Source organism: Emydura macquarii, unplaced genomic scaffold, assembly GCF_026122565.2.
Source record: "Emydura macquarii macquarii isolate MOO-44397 ecotype Brisbane River unplaced genomic scaffold, CSIRO-AGI_Emac_v2 contig_1253, whole genome shotgun sequence".
Classification (NCBI taxonomy): Eukaryota; Metazoa; Chordata; order Testudines; family Chelidae; genus Emydura; species Emydura macquarii.
The window spans coordinates 101,576,085-101,588,307 of NW_027131390.1; the positions used below are offsets into that span (position 1 = coordinate 101,576,085).

At 43.2% G+C, this 12,223-nt stretch overlaps 1 protein-coding gene across 1 annotated transcript in view; it reads left to right on the forward strand.

Annotated features, from left to right (window-relative positions):
- Positions 1-12,223, forward strand: part of ADCY5 (adenylate cyclase 5) — a 301,690-nt gene that overhangs the window by 200,454 nt on the left and 89,013 nt on the right. The window contains exons 4-5 of the mRNA XM_067549629.1: positions 11,771-11,882; positions 12,042-12,169. Of these exons, the coding sequence (XP_067405730.1) occupies positions 11,771-11,882; positions 12,042-12,169 (240 nt within the window). The remainder of the gene's footprint in view (positions 1-11,770; positions 11,883-12,041; positions 12,170-12,223) is intronic.

The following is a 12,223-nucleotide window of genomic DNA, read 5'->3' on the forward strand; positions in this document are numbered from 1 at the left end:
TTACAAGAGGATGGGATACTGTGGAAGATAAAAGGGGGGTGCAGTAGAGGGATCCAGGAAGCAATGCCCCAAATGATGATGTTAGGTTGAAAGTGATCATTCCGCACATATTGCTGCTCTTGGATAGGGAATGGAAAAGCAGCCTTGCTTGGCTAAATATCCTTGATGCTAGGATAAACTTGCCAAATGTGATTGAAACAGCAAATGTTGAGAGCTTATGGATTTAGAGCTGTGCTAGACAAAGCACTGAAAAATATACTGTAGGGAGCATCCTGCACTGGACTAGATGAAACTGAAGGAGTCTCTTCCTCTCTGACTTCTGACACCATTGAGTCAAGATGCAAACATGAACAGTTTTTGTTTTCTGTACATTAGTTGGCTGAAGTTTATTCCTCCTTCACTGCCTGCTCTGTGATTAGCTTAACGGCCATAGTGAGTGCACAGTATGTGTCTGAAAGGTAAATATTCAGTGTTTTAAGCTTTGGTTAATTTCTCCTTTACATCCTCATGGGTCTTATTGCTTTGCTCACTTCCCCACAAGGACCCCTCTTGTAGTAGGGCAGGGGTGGACTAGCACTAGAATCAAGAAGCCATTCTGATAGTAAGTCATCTTATTCTTTTCCCTACTGGCTTCTGGCACCAACAACATTTTAGATGACAGGCGAAACCCTCTGTCTCTCTCTTGACCCCAAAAAACATACTCACTCTTTAGAATCCCATAATTGCAGGGAACATATTTAAAGTGAGACAAACTAAAGAAAGAAACTGAGGGTTACTTCTTTTGCTTTTAATACTATATTGAAGAGCAGGATGTCTGTCTTATAGATGATACTAATGTGGAATTTATTTTGGTTTGCAATTCAATATGGAGACTAACTATCATCCACGCTTTATTCATAGACATTTCCTATACTAAGTAGTAGTAGAATTTATCACTGCAGAGCCATTAAAACACTGGAGGCCCAATTCTGATCTCATATGGGTTACTCCATTGACTTCCGTGGAGTTACTCTTAATTTGCCCCAGAGCGATATTAGACTCATGTAGTCTGTGACCATATTAGTAGTATATTATATGTGTAGTCTGGTGAAGTACTGGGAAATTTGGAGTTGGTTGAGGATGCCTCTGAGCTTTTGAAAGGCTAAGCTCCTCCAAGTCCTCTCCTTGCCCAGTCCTGGACTGAAAGTTTCAGTGAGACAAGGTGGGTGAGGTAATATCTTGTATTGAACCAACATGACTACAGCAGCAGTGCATGCAACAATGAAAGTTTCAATGTAAAGTGTTTGAGCTTCCCCTGGCTTGAGGCCTGATTTTGGATCAGTTGTTGAATCCAGACCCTTTTCCTCTTACTTCCCAGAGACACCTTACTGATGTTAAAATCAGATCAGCAACTGCAGATTCAGTGGGTGGTACTTTCCCTTTGAAATCTGTAGAGAACCAGCACCCCCAAGTGTTGGCAGACATCTCCTACTCTAGCTGACCTGTTCTGAATGAGATAAACCCCAGGATCTGCCTTTTTGTGGCATTATGGATCCCATGACATGTACTGCAAGATAGAGATTTAACACTGGGTGATATTCCAATTTCAGTAATTAAACCTTGCCTTCCTAAACTCCCTTTCAGTATGAGTGGAGATGACATCTTTCTCTTTCAGTCCTGAACGATTGTGAATGTTACCATGTTCCCAGCAGTCCTGAACAAGCAACCCCCTATTAGACACATGACGTGGTTCAAAAGCCCCTCCTCTTTAATATCCTGAAACCTCATTTAGAAACAGTCATTGGGATTCAGATTTATGAGCAGCAGGCAGATGTCTCTGATTTGGTTTGTAGTGATGCAGTAATAAAGTGATCGTTATGTTGTGCAAAAACCACTGAATTTCCTCTGCATGTCACAAAGATAGCTATAATAAGCTCCTTCTGTGGTCTGGCTTTTATAGCCACTGCATATCTCATTTTGTTTTGCCTTCCTAAAATAGTCTTCCTTCCAGAGAGGTTATTTATTGTCACCTGTTTCCAGTGAAGAATCAATTTAGTTAAATCTGGCATATTACTGGAGAATTCACCAGTGCAGAGTGGAGCAGTTACTTCCCATATCTTACATAGAGTACTCCTGTTAATACATCCTAGAATTATATTAATCTTTTTCACTACAGCATCATATTGTTGGATCATGTTCAATTTGCAATCCACTATAACTCACTGTTGCTTTGCTGCAGTACTACTGCCTAGCCACTGAGTCCTCATTTTGTAGATGTGCATTCGATTTTTCCTTCCTAAGTGTAGTACTTTGCACCTGTCTGTATTGAATTTTGTCTTGTTGATTTTAGACTGATTCTCTGATATGTCGCGGTCATTTTGAATACTGTCCTTCAAAGTGCTTTCAACCCCTCGCCGCCTGGTATCATCTGCAAATTTTATAAGCATACTCTCCACGTCATTATTCAAGTTGACTAGTACTGGTCCTACCGGACCTAGGACAGACCTCTGTAGGACCCCACTAGATACGTCCTCCCAGTTTGACAGCAGGCCATTGATGACGGTTCTTTAAGTACGATCTTTCAACCAGTTATGCTTCATCTTATAGTACTTTCGTCTAGACTACATTTCTGTAGTTTCTTTGTGCACTAGTTTTCACATGCACCCTTTCATGTGCACGCTCATCATCCAAATGGGTGAAGGGGAGGAAGATTGATCGTAGAATAGGTAGCACAAGCATTGTGTATACTGTTGTCACCCTGAAATATGTATCCCAAATTGAAGCAGTGCCAGTTAATGTGTCACAGTAGTTGATGGAGCCAAATTTAAAATGCTAGATGATTTCCAGTAGTAAAAGGAAGTAATGCAAAATGACCTAGCCATCTTAAAAAGATAAGCTGACTTTTTCCAAATGATCTTCAGTGACTGTAGGAAAAGGAAAAGGTTTAACCTGTGTTGTACCCACATTCTGTGTCACTGCCTGTATAGAACATTTTCTGTATTGCTAAGATCCTGACCTTTCTCAGACTCTCTTGCTTTCTGCTTTCCTGTTCCCATTGCTGACTTCTGGAGTGGAAAGGTAAGGAAAGACAAAAGTGCGTTTCTACCATTGAAAGCCCTGCTTTAACAGCCCCGGAGACTGCAGTCCTCCTTTTACGTATAAGATAGGTACAACATGAGCAAGCTTCCCTATGTTTCTTCCTCTGCCTAGTTCCTCCTCTTGCTCTTCTTTTTATTCATGGTATTGCTCAATGGCACTCGAAACAAACAGCAGACTGGCAGTGTCATAAAACTAACAGCCATGCTCAGTCACTATCCTGACCAGTTAGCCTAGTAAAAACAGTGGTGTTGGGCATATGGTTTGCTACAGAGTACTACTTACTTTCACTTGATGTACCTCTGACTGTGTGCCCAAATTAATTAAATTCTAGTGTATTGTGAAGAATGATAATTTTATTATGCCAAATTAGCTTCCCTTTTTTAATTACTTAATCATTTATTACAATAAAATACTGTGGTTTTAATTTTCATGCAGTTGGATGTGCTTTACAGTGTTTTATAACTCATTAAAGCTCAGTGTGTCTAGGGTTTTGTTGTGTTTGCCATACGGTGCACGTGATGCTCAATTTCTAGCAACACATGCTGTTTATATGCATGGTTCGTGTTGCCGTTGTGATGGTGATAGGGTTGTTGTTTCTTCCCTTGCAAGATCTATGTTGTGGCTGGGATGCAAATGTTTTGAAATAGAACATGATCATTTTTCTTTACATTAGTAATATTGATGATTTACTTTAGCATGTCAAATATTCTCGCATTTAAAAAGAAGCGTGGCCACATTAAACCCGTCCACTGGCTTTTCATTCATGTAAGGCGCCAATTAAAACATTTTAATGACCTGTTTAGATTGTTTTTTGCATGGCAATGGCCTTCCAGATGTGCTGGCCATCCCCGCTCCCAGTGAATTCAGTAGGACCCGTGGCTGCTGATCATCTCTGAAATTCAGGCCATAAATCAGTTGTTGCTACCATTCCCTCCAGTGAGCCTTCACTAATGGCATCAATGGCATTTTTAAACCAATAACCTCTTCATCCCTTTGAGATTTGTAGTTAAAACCCTCATTTCATTTAGCCTTTATTGTCAACATCTCTATTTGTCCCAAATTTTCAACGCTGGTTGACTCTTGCTCTGTGAAGGGGCATGACTGCAGTGTCTTGCACTTATTGATGTGTAAGCATATTCCACTTTCACCTGTAGGGAAATGCCTCATTTGATGAATCTTCCAAAATAATTGGCTTGACTTTTGCTTTTCAATATAGATACCAACTGCTCTCCTCCTTGAACAAAACACATTTATTTTCTAAGGGCAGCATGAAATAAAACTGCACTAAAGTGAGAACGAGAGTGCAGTAGCATTTTAAAGACTAACAAATTTAATTTCTCCACTTCATCAGATGTAGCCCACAAAAGCTTATGCCTGCAGAAATTAAATTTGTTAGTCTTTAAAGTGCTAGAGGACTCTTGTTGTTTTGCTGTATACAGACTAACACGGCTACCCCTCTGGAACTAAAGTGAGAGTAAGCCATGATAACTCCTGTTCCCCCTCAGAATAATTTGGCCTAATTACAGTAATTCCTCTCTCAATTATATATCCCACAAATCTGATCAGCCATATTGGGGAATTTCTGATGGATTTTGTTCTCTGACTCTACCTGCAGGGTGATGATGTATGGCCTGTATTATATAGGATGGCAGACTAGATAATGATGATAGTCCTTGTGGCCTTTAAATCTATTCCATCCAAAAAAAACCAAAAAACCCAAAAACTGTTAAAAGAATGTTACAGTTGCAAACTCAGAACTTTAATGTCAGAATGAAGGCTGCCCATTTGACTTTAATTCATCCCCCTTCTGTGTCTGCATTACAATATACTCTTTAATTATGTGATCACCTGCTATTTTTTCCACTGGATCCTGATTCATTCAGTACATTGGTTCGCTGGTGCTCTGGAGATGACTCAGGGGTCTAGAGTGAAGGAGGTTGTTAGCTGTAGAAGCCTGCTTCATTTGTTGCAGAAGTTGGAAGGTGTCCAGTGAATGAAGCAGGGGACAGGAGAATGGAAAGGATGGTCTCATGGCTAGCCTTGGAGATCTGGATTCTATCCCTGCCTCTGCCACAGAGATCCTATGTGAGTCTGAGCAAGTCACATCAATCCAGCATTTCACAGGTGGTCACTTATGACTACAGTTGAAGTTGATTGGATCTGTGCTTTCAACATATAATGTGCTGTAAAAATGCTAAATATGCTGGAAAATCAGAGCCTGGGTGTCTCAAACTGAGACCCCTCAATTTTGACAGTTTTGGCTTTAATCCCTCTGTGCCTCAATTCTCCAGCTGTTCAAAGAGAGATAATAACATCTAATCTCAAAGGAGTGTTGTGAAGTTAAATTAATTAATATTTGTGAAGCTCTTGTGTACTGTTGTGACAGCACCAGCACCGTAATTTGGTATTTAGTGTTGATTGATTGATGTGCAATCAATAAGGCCTGGGGCCACACGTAGGAGGATAAAAAGAAGTATTGAATCACTACTCATTCACTGAGTGAGAGGGGGTCCTGCAGAAAAAGTTGTATGTGAACATATAATTAAACACTGTATCATAATGCCAATAGGGCCAAATTGATATTGCACTGGCAACCTTAAGGCTGGCATTTCCTAACTTTTGCGTGCATAACTTTACCAACCAGAACATTGTTTTAACACAGGGTTTGGGGTTTTTTTAAATGTAATTTCCTATTTTTTTAAAAAAAACGAACTGAAGAAACAGAATTTCCATCACGCAGAACCATACTGACCCCCCGATATGGGCCGTTAGCAGGGTGTGGACCTCCAGAGCCACAGCACCAACCACTACCATTTGATCCAGCAGAGTCAGTGGCATCAGCCGTAGGCTGAGGATCTGACTCGGGCACTAAGTTCAGAACCATTCGCTGAAAGCAGAGGAAGGTAGAGACTCCTGGGTTCAATATTGGCCGCTGAAGGGGAATGTTCTCTTGTGGTTCTATACCTGTCTGTCCCATCCTGCCCCCAAGCCTGTCACTGATCCTCTTTTCCCGTATCCTCACTCTGAGTAACTATGTCTCTCACTGCTCTCCACCCCCACCCTTCTGGCTCCGTTCCCTCTGCGTCTTCCCGTTCTCTGGTTCCTGCAGTCCCTCTTCCTACCTCTTTCCTCATCCCCCTTCCTATTGCTCATGCCTCTGCAGTCTGTATAAGGCTGTTTCCTCTTTCTCCTCCGTGCTGCGTAGGTGCCAGCCAGGGGAGCATCGAGAGCACAGGAGAGAGATTTCCCGCTCTCAGTTGTGGTACCACAATGGCTCAAGCTACAATTGCAGTCCTGGAGTGGAGTGAGGCTCTGTGGGGATACCATGTGCACGGTGTGGTGAGGAGGCAGGCGCTGGAGTATGCTTCGTGCGGACAGCGTCTTCTGAGAACTTAGCCTCCAAACTCAAACAGGCCTCTACTGACCATATGCAAACAGATTTTTTTTTCCAAAGGCTCATAACTTGGCCGAAGCTGAGTGATTTTTCATTGGAACAGCAATAGGCACATTCTGCCACAAAAGCCACTCCCTGCTCCAGAGCCTGGAGACCCTAGAGCATCCAAAAAAAATTCTTACAACCAATTTGTTTACATGGGCAAACCAGTGCACGTTCCCCTAATCTTACTCTCTGAAACGGCTGAACTGTTTTAGCTGAAACTTTCCCCAAAAAATTCAGCGTGAGTCAGGCACCTGGCTTGGAAAAGTTCAGCCAAAACAGCGTAAGTTTGGCAAAGTTACAAGCAGCTGAAAAACGGGAATGGGAAATGTCCATTATCCTTAACTATAGCAGTTGCCACCTGTGCCACCTACAATGAATCCCTTATGCCGTGTGCAGGCTGTTACCTAGTGCCGTTTTGTTTCCCAGAGTTGTTGTAGATATGCATCCCTTGCTTGAAGGGTTTAATCTAGTGTTACACTGTAACACAGCTGTCCAAAGTTCAGCCAGAGAGTCAGTTGTGGAATCCTAAAATAGGGCCCATAGCTGCCCTCTCCCTGTAACTTCAGGACAGACCAAAGCTAACAAAACGGCATCTTTAATTGGTCAGAATTCAAACAAAAAGCAATGTTCTGCTCATTTAGCAAAGGTTACAAGTTGAAGGCAGTGTTGAGGTTGTAGGCATTTAGTTTCAATTGGAACAGACATAATTTTCTGTGCAAATCAGCTATGAAGCCCTCTGCAAATTACTCCATTTCACCTGTGAAAAAATGGCCATGATTAACTCTTGTGGAGTGTCCATTACCTACCTGACATGATGGGAAAGGGAACCATTAGTTATTATCCTGTGCATATTAGCAGTAGCACTGACCCTAATTTCTGAATCATTAGAGTGATCTCTCTGTGTGTGTGAGAGTGAGAGAGCCACTATGCTGCCCAAGCGGTGATGTGACGTGAGGCGTTATGCCTACTGTTTCCAGAAACACCTAGACGAGAACAATGAGTAGCACTAGCTGTACTTTAGGTGTAATGTCATTTATGTGTCATGGGCATGGAGGCAGGGCTCATGGCTATGCCCACAGGCCCACATAATGGGATCTGATCAAGATGAAGGACTTTGTCATTTGCCCCATAGTGAAATTTTACCAGTTTTTCTCCCATCCCCCGTCAAGGGAACCCACATCGGATTGGGAATTATATTGAATACAGGGCCATTTACTGGTGTTTAACAGAGTATTCATGCCTTGAAAAATAAGTAGCAGTAGTTTTCAGGTAGATCTTCAGCCCACAAAAAGATTCGTTTTTTTGCTAGCAAAAGTATCATAGACATTTCCTAGTTTTTAGAATGAGCCATTTCTAATAATAAATGCTTGTGTTCCAAAAACACACACAAGATTAAAATGTACAAGGTCTTTAAGAGTGATCCGTGGTTGCTTAGGAAGCTACACATGCATCTTGATAGATCTTTAATTTTTGTGTTTTTTGATTATTTTCTTTTGTTTAAACTTGTTTGCAAATGACATGAAAGCTGGATTTATTATAAATCTGTTTCCATGAGCACTTTTTTAAAATCCCAAAGCACATTTTGATTCAGGCATGTTTGCACCCTGTTTTCTCACTTTCCTACCATACCGTATTTGAACTTCAACATCTGACCAACCAAAATTATTTCATGCAGTATGTTTGTTTGAGCAGATATTAGAGTTGAAATATGGAAAGGAAGTGAGAACACAGGGTGCAAATGTGCCTGAATCAAAATGTGCTTCAGGATTTTCAAAAAGACTCATGAAAACATTTTCACCATCTTTGTGCCACTTCACGTCCTAGGATGTTATGGGAGGATATCCCTGAAAATATGCCCCCTGTGGTTTGTCTAGAGCAGCAGCTCTTGAGGACTCCCAAATCAGAGATCTCCTGTAGCAAATAATGAGCTGGGTATAATGTGGTGTCTCACTCTGCTTTGTGGGGGCACTTCGGTGACCTAGTCTGTAATATTTAGACCTAACTGGATCAAATCCTGGCAGGGATAACACATTTTTTCCCAAGGTAGAATAATTTAGTTTCATGTCTGTTCGTGTGGTGGAGGAGGGTTGAGTTTAGGGATCTGTGGGATGAAATCTTACCAGCCTTAGTCTTGCTGTATCTGTATGCTAAAGATCCTGTGGCACTTCTTGTAAGAGTAGTGGTTTGCCCCAGGGTCCTTGGCAAGAATGTCCTCCACTCCCTTCTTGTTTTGCAGCGCGCTCTGTGCTGCCAGGTTGCTTCCCTACATCCTGAGTGGTAACAGCATATCAGGGGCACCGTATGGGAATAGTTCTTCTTCGAGTGCTTGCTCATGTCCATTCCACACTAGGTGTGTGCACAATTGCTGGAGATCTTCCCCTTAGTGGTATCCCTTGGGCCAGCTCAGGCACACTCTGGAGCCACGTGCATACGTGCCGGTAAAAGGGGCGCACCCGGCCCTGCACCCTCTCAGTTCCTTCTTACTGCCCATGATGGTCACTGGAATGACCCTTTCTTGCTCTTCCCAGTGGTTTCAGACTCTTCTCTGCATTCGTAATGCCAATAGTTTAGTGCTAATAGCTCAGTGTTTAGTGTTCACAAGTAGTGTTAGTGTGTATAGCTAGTGTATATAGTTCCTATTGCTGAGGGACTTTTTGCCCCAGGGGTTGGGCATATCCCCAGGCTTCAAACCCTGTGCCTACTGTGGCAAACGTTTGCCCATGAGTGACTTGCACTCTGGTTGCTTGAAGCACTTGGGGGAAACTCACATAAAGGACAAGTGCCAAATATGCCAGGGACTTTAGACCCCTCATGGGACATCAAGCTAAAGACTTTCCTCGTAGAAACTGCCCTCAGACCTATCTCAGAACCAAGTTGCTCTGATTCTGCACCGAGTTCAGCAGCGTTGGCGTGAAGCTTCTCTTGGACCTGATCTCACAAGACCATGGCAGGTTGCTTCACCCAAATCTCGCCTTCCTGCACCTAACTGCATGGTTGCTGCATGGCTGAACACCAAAGAGCAGGCCTGTTCGGATCAGGTTCAGCAGGTCTTGTTAGGCCGTAGAAAGCTGGCAAAGTGGAAACATTTCACTTGTTGGTCCTCTGGATGGAATCTTTCTCCATCCCATCTTGTCTGCAGTCCATCTTGGACTATCTGCTCAACCTAAAGCATCAAGGTCTGGCTCTCTCATCTATTAAGATACACTTGGTAGCCATCTCAGCCTTCCACTCCCCAGTGTTCGACAGTCAGGTGTCTCAAGGGGCTGGAAAGGCTCTACCCTCAGGTTCGTGAACCTACCCCCTATGGGATTTAAACCTGGTCCTGTTGAGAATCACGCCCCCCCACCCTCTGAGCTGTTAGCATCATGCTCCATGCTACTTCTTTCTCTTGGAAGGTCGCCTTCCTAGTGGTGATCACCTCGGCCAGAAGGATCTCTGAAATCAAGGCCCATATGTCAGAACCGCCATCCATGTTATTCCTATGCTGCCTTGTGCCTTTCCTACCAAAGGTGGTGTTGCAATTTCATAACAACCAGGACATCTTTCTACCAGTCTTCTTCCCAAAAATCTCACAAGTCCGCTGAAGAATGGCGTTGGACGTTAGGTGGGCCCTCGCCTTCTATATATTGAGGGGACTAATCCATTCTGCAAGTCCACAGAGCTCTTTGTAGCAATAGCAGAAAGGATGAGAGGGCTACCTATGTCATCCCAAAGAAACTCGTCCTGGGTAACTGCCTGTATTCAGGCTTGCTTTGAGCAGATGAATGTCACACCCCCAACTATCATGACTGCCCATTCCACAAGAGCCCAGGCTTCATCAGCAAAGTTCTTTGCAGAGGTACCAATCCGCAACATCTGCAGAGCCACAACCTGATCATCAGTTCATACCTTCACATCCCACGACGCCAACACCCAAGAGGCCCGAGATGATGCTGGTTTCGGGAGAGCAGGGTTGCAGTCAGCACGTCCATGAGCTCTACTTGTGAGTCACCTAGCGTGGAATGGACATGAGCAAGCACTCGAAGAAGAAACCTTCCATAACCGTTGTCCTTTCGAGATGTGTTGCTCATGTCCATTCCATGACCCACCCTCCTACCCCTCTGTCGGAGTTACTAGCAAGAAGGAAATGAGAGGGCAGCGTCCCTTATGCTGGCGCATATGCGCGTGACTCCAGAGGGTGCTAGAGCTGGCCCTACGGATACCACTAAGGGAAAAATCTCCGGCAACTGTGCACGCAGTGCGCACATGCCTAGCATGGAATGGACATGAGCAACACATCTTGAAGAACAGTTACGAAAGGTTAGTAACCCTTTTTTTTTGGGGGGGGGGGGGGGTGGTGAGGGCGGGTAAAGTGATTTGGGGAGTATTCAGAATGGAAGATGCTGCATAAATGTGAAATATTATTTTTAAATTTTGTTGTAGAAACCAAACCAAAAAACTAGAAGTGAGAAAAGGAAGTTAGTAAGGCTGGCCTCTGAGAGCATCGCACACTTCCTTCACTGGTTGCATAAAGAACAGAGAAGCAGTCAATGGCTCTGGAGCAGTGTTTTCTAGTGGGTTAGAGCAGGGGGCTGGGAATCAGGACTCTTGGGTTCTCTCTTTCACTGTGCGACTTTAAACATTTCACTCAACCTCACTGTGCCTTGCTTTACCCATCTATAAAACTAGTATAACTCCTACCTTACAGGAGTGTTGTGAGAGTGAACATCTGTTAAGCGCTTTAAGGTCCCTGGCTACAATATATGAACAGAGTACTACTATTATTATTGCAGCAGTAATGGATCTGGGATGTACACAAGAAAATCAGGATGGACAAAAAGGTTAGGTTTAGACATTATAGAAAAAACTCAATTTCTGATTGGGCGGGGCGGGGGCAGGAAAGTGGACAAAGGAGTGTGGTTTTTCTGAGTGGGGTGGGCAGAAATGGGACAAGAAGGAAAAGATCGATCTATCTAAGACATCTATATTGAGCTAAATAGATACAGGGACATGAAAACCCAAGCGAGTTAAGTGGTGACACAGCTGAGCTAATTTGAGCCATGTGTAGAAGTCTTGCCACTAATGGAAATTACCAACAGTGCCCTCTGTTGGTCACTTGAAGAAAAGGCTTGATATCCACCATCCATGAATGAAGCCACTTGCATGACTCCCTCCCTGTGCGTGCATTCTTCTTGGGACGTTAACTAGAAGATCAAAACTTAGAGGCAATAATTTAACAACACTGCTCTCTCTGTCTTTCTTTTTTTTCCATAGCATCCTCTTTGCCGACATAGAGGGTTTCACCAGCTTGGCCTCCCAGTGTACAGCGCAGGAACTGGTCATGACGCTGAACGAGCTCTTTGCCAGATTTGATAAGCTTGCAGCTGTAAGTTTTCTATGATAATTCTGATTTGGGTTCCGGCTGCATGATTGACATGTTGCGCTGGTTCAGTGGATTTCTAATATTCACTGCCCTAAAAAGCAGATTGTTGCAAGCATGAAATGAAATCTCATACTTCTCCCCCTCTTTCCTTTTTCTTTGTAGGAAAATCACTGTTTACGTATAAAAATCTTGGGAGATTGCTATTACTGCGTATCTGGGTTACCAGAAGCAAGAGCTGACCATGCCCACTGCTGTGTTGAAATGGGAATGGATATGATAGAGGCTATCTCGTAAGTACCAGATTCCCCAGGGAGAGTTTATGAACAAATAGCAAATGTATTCAA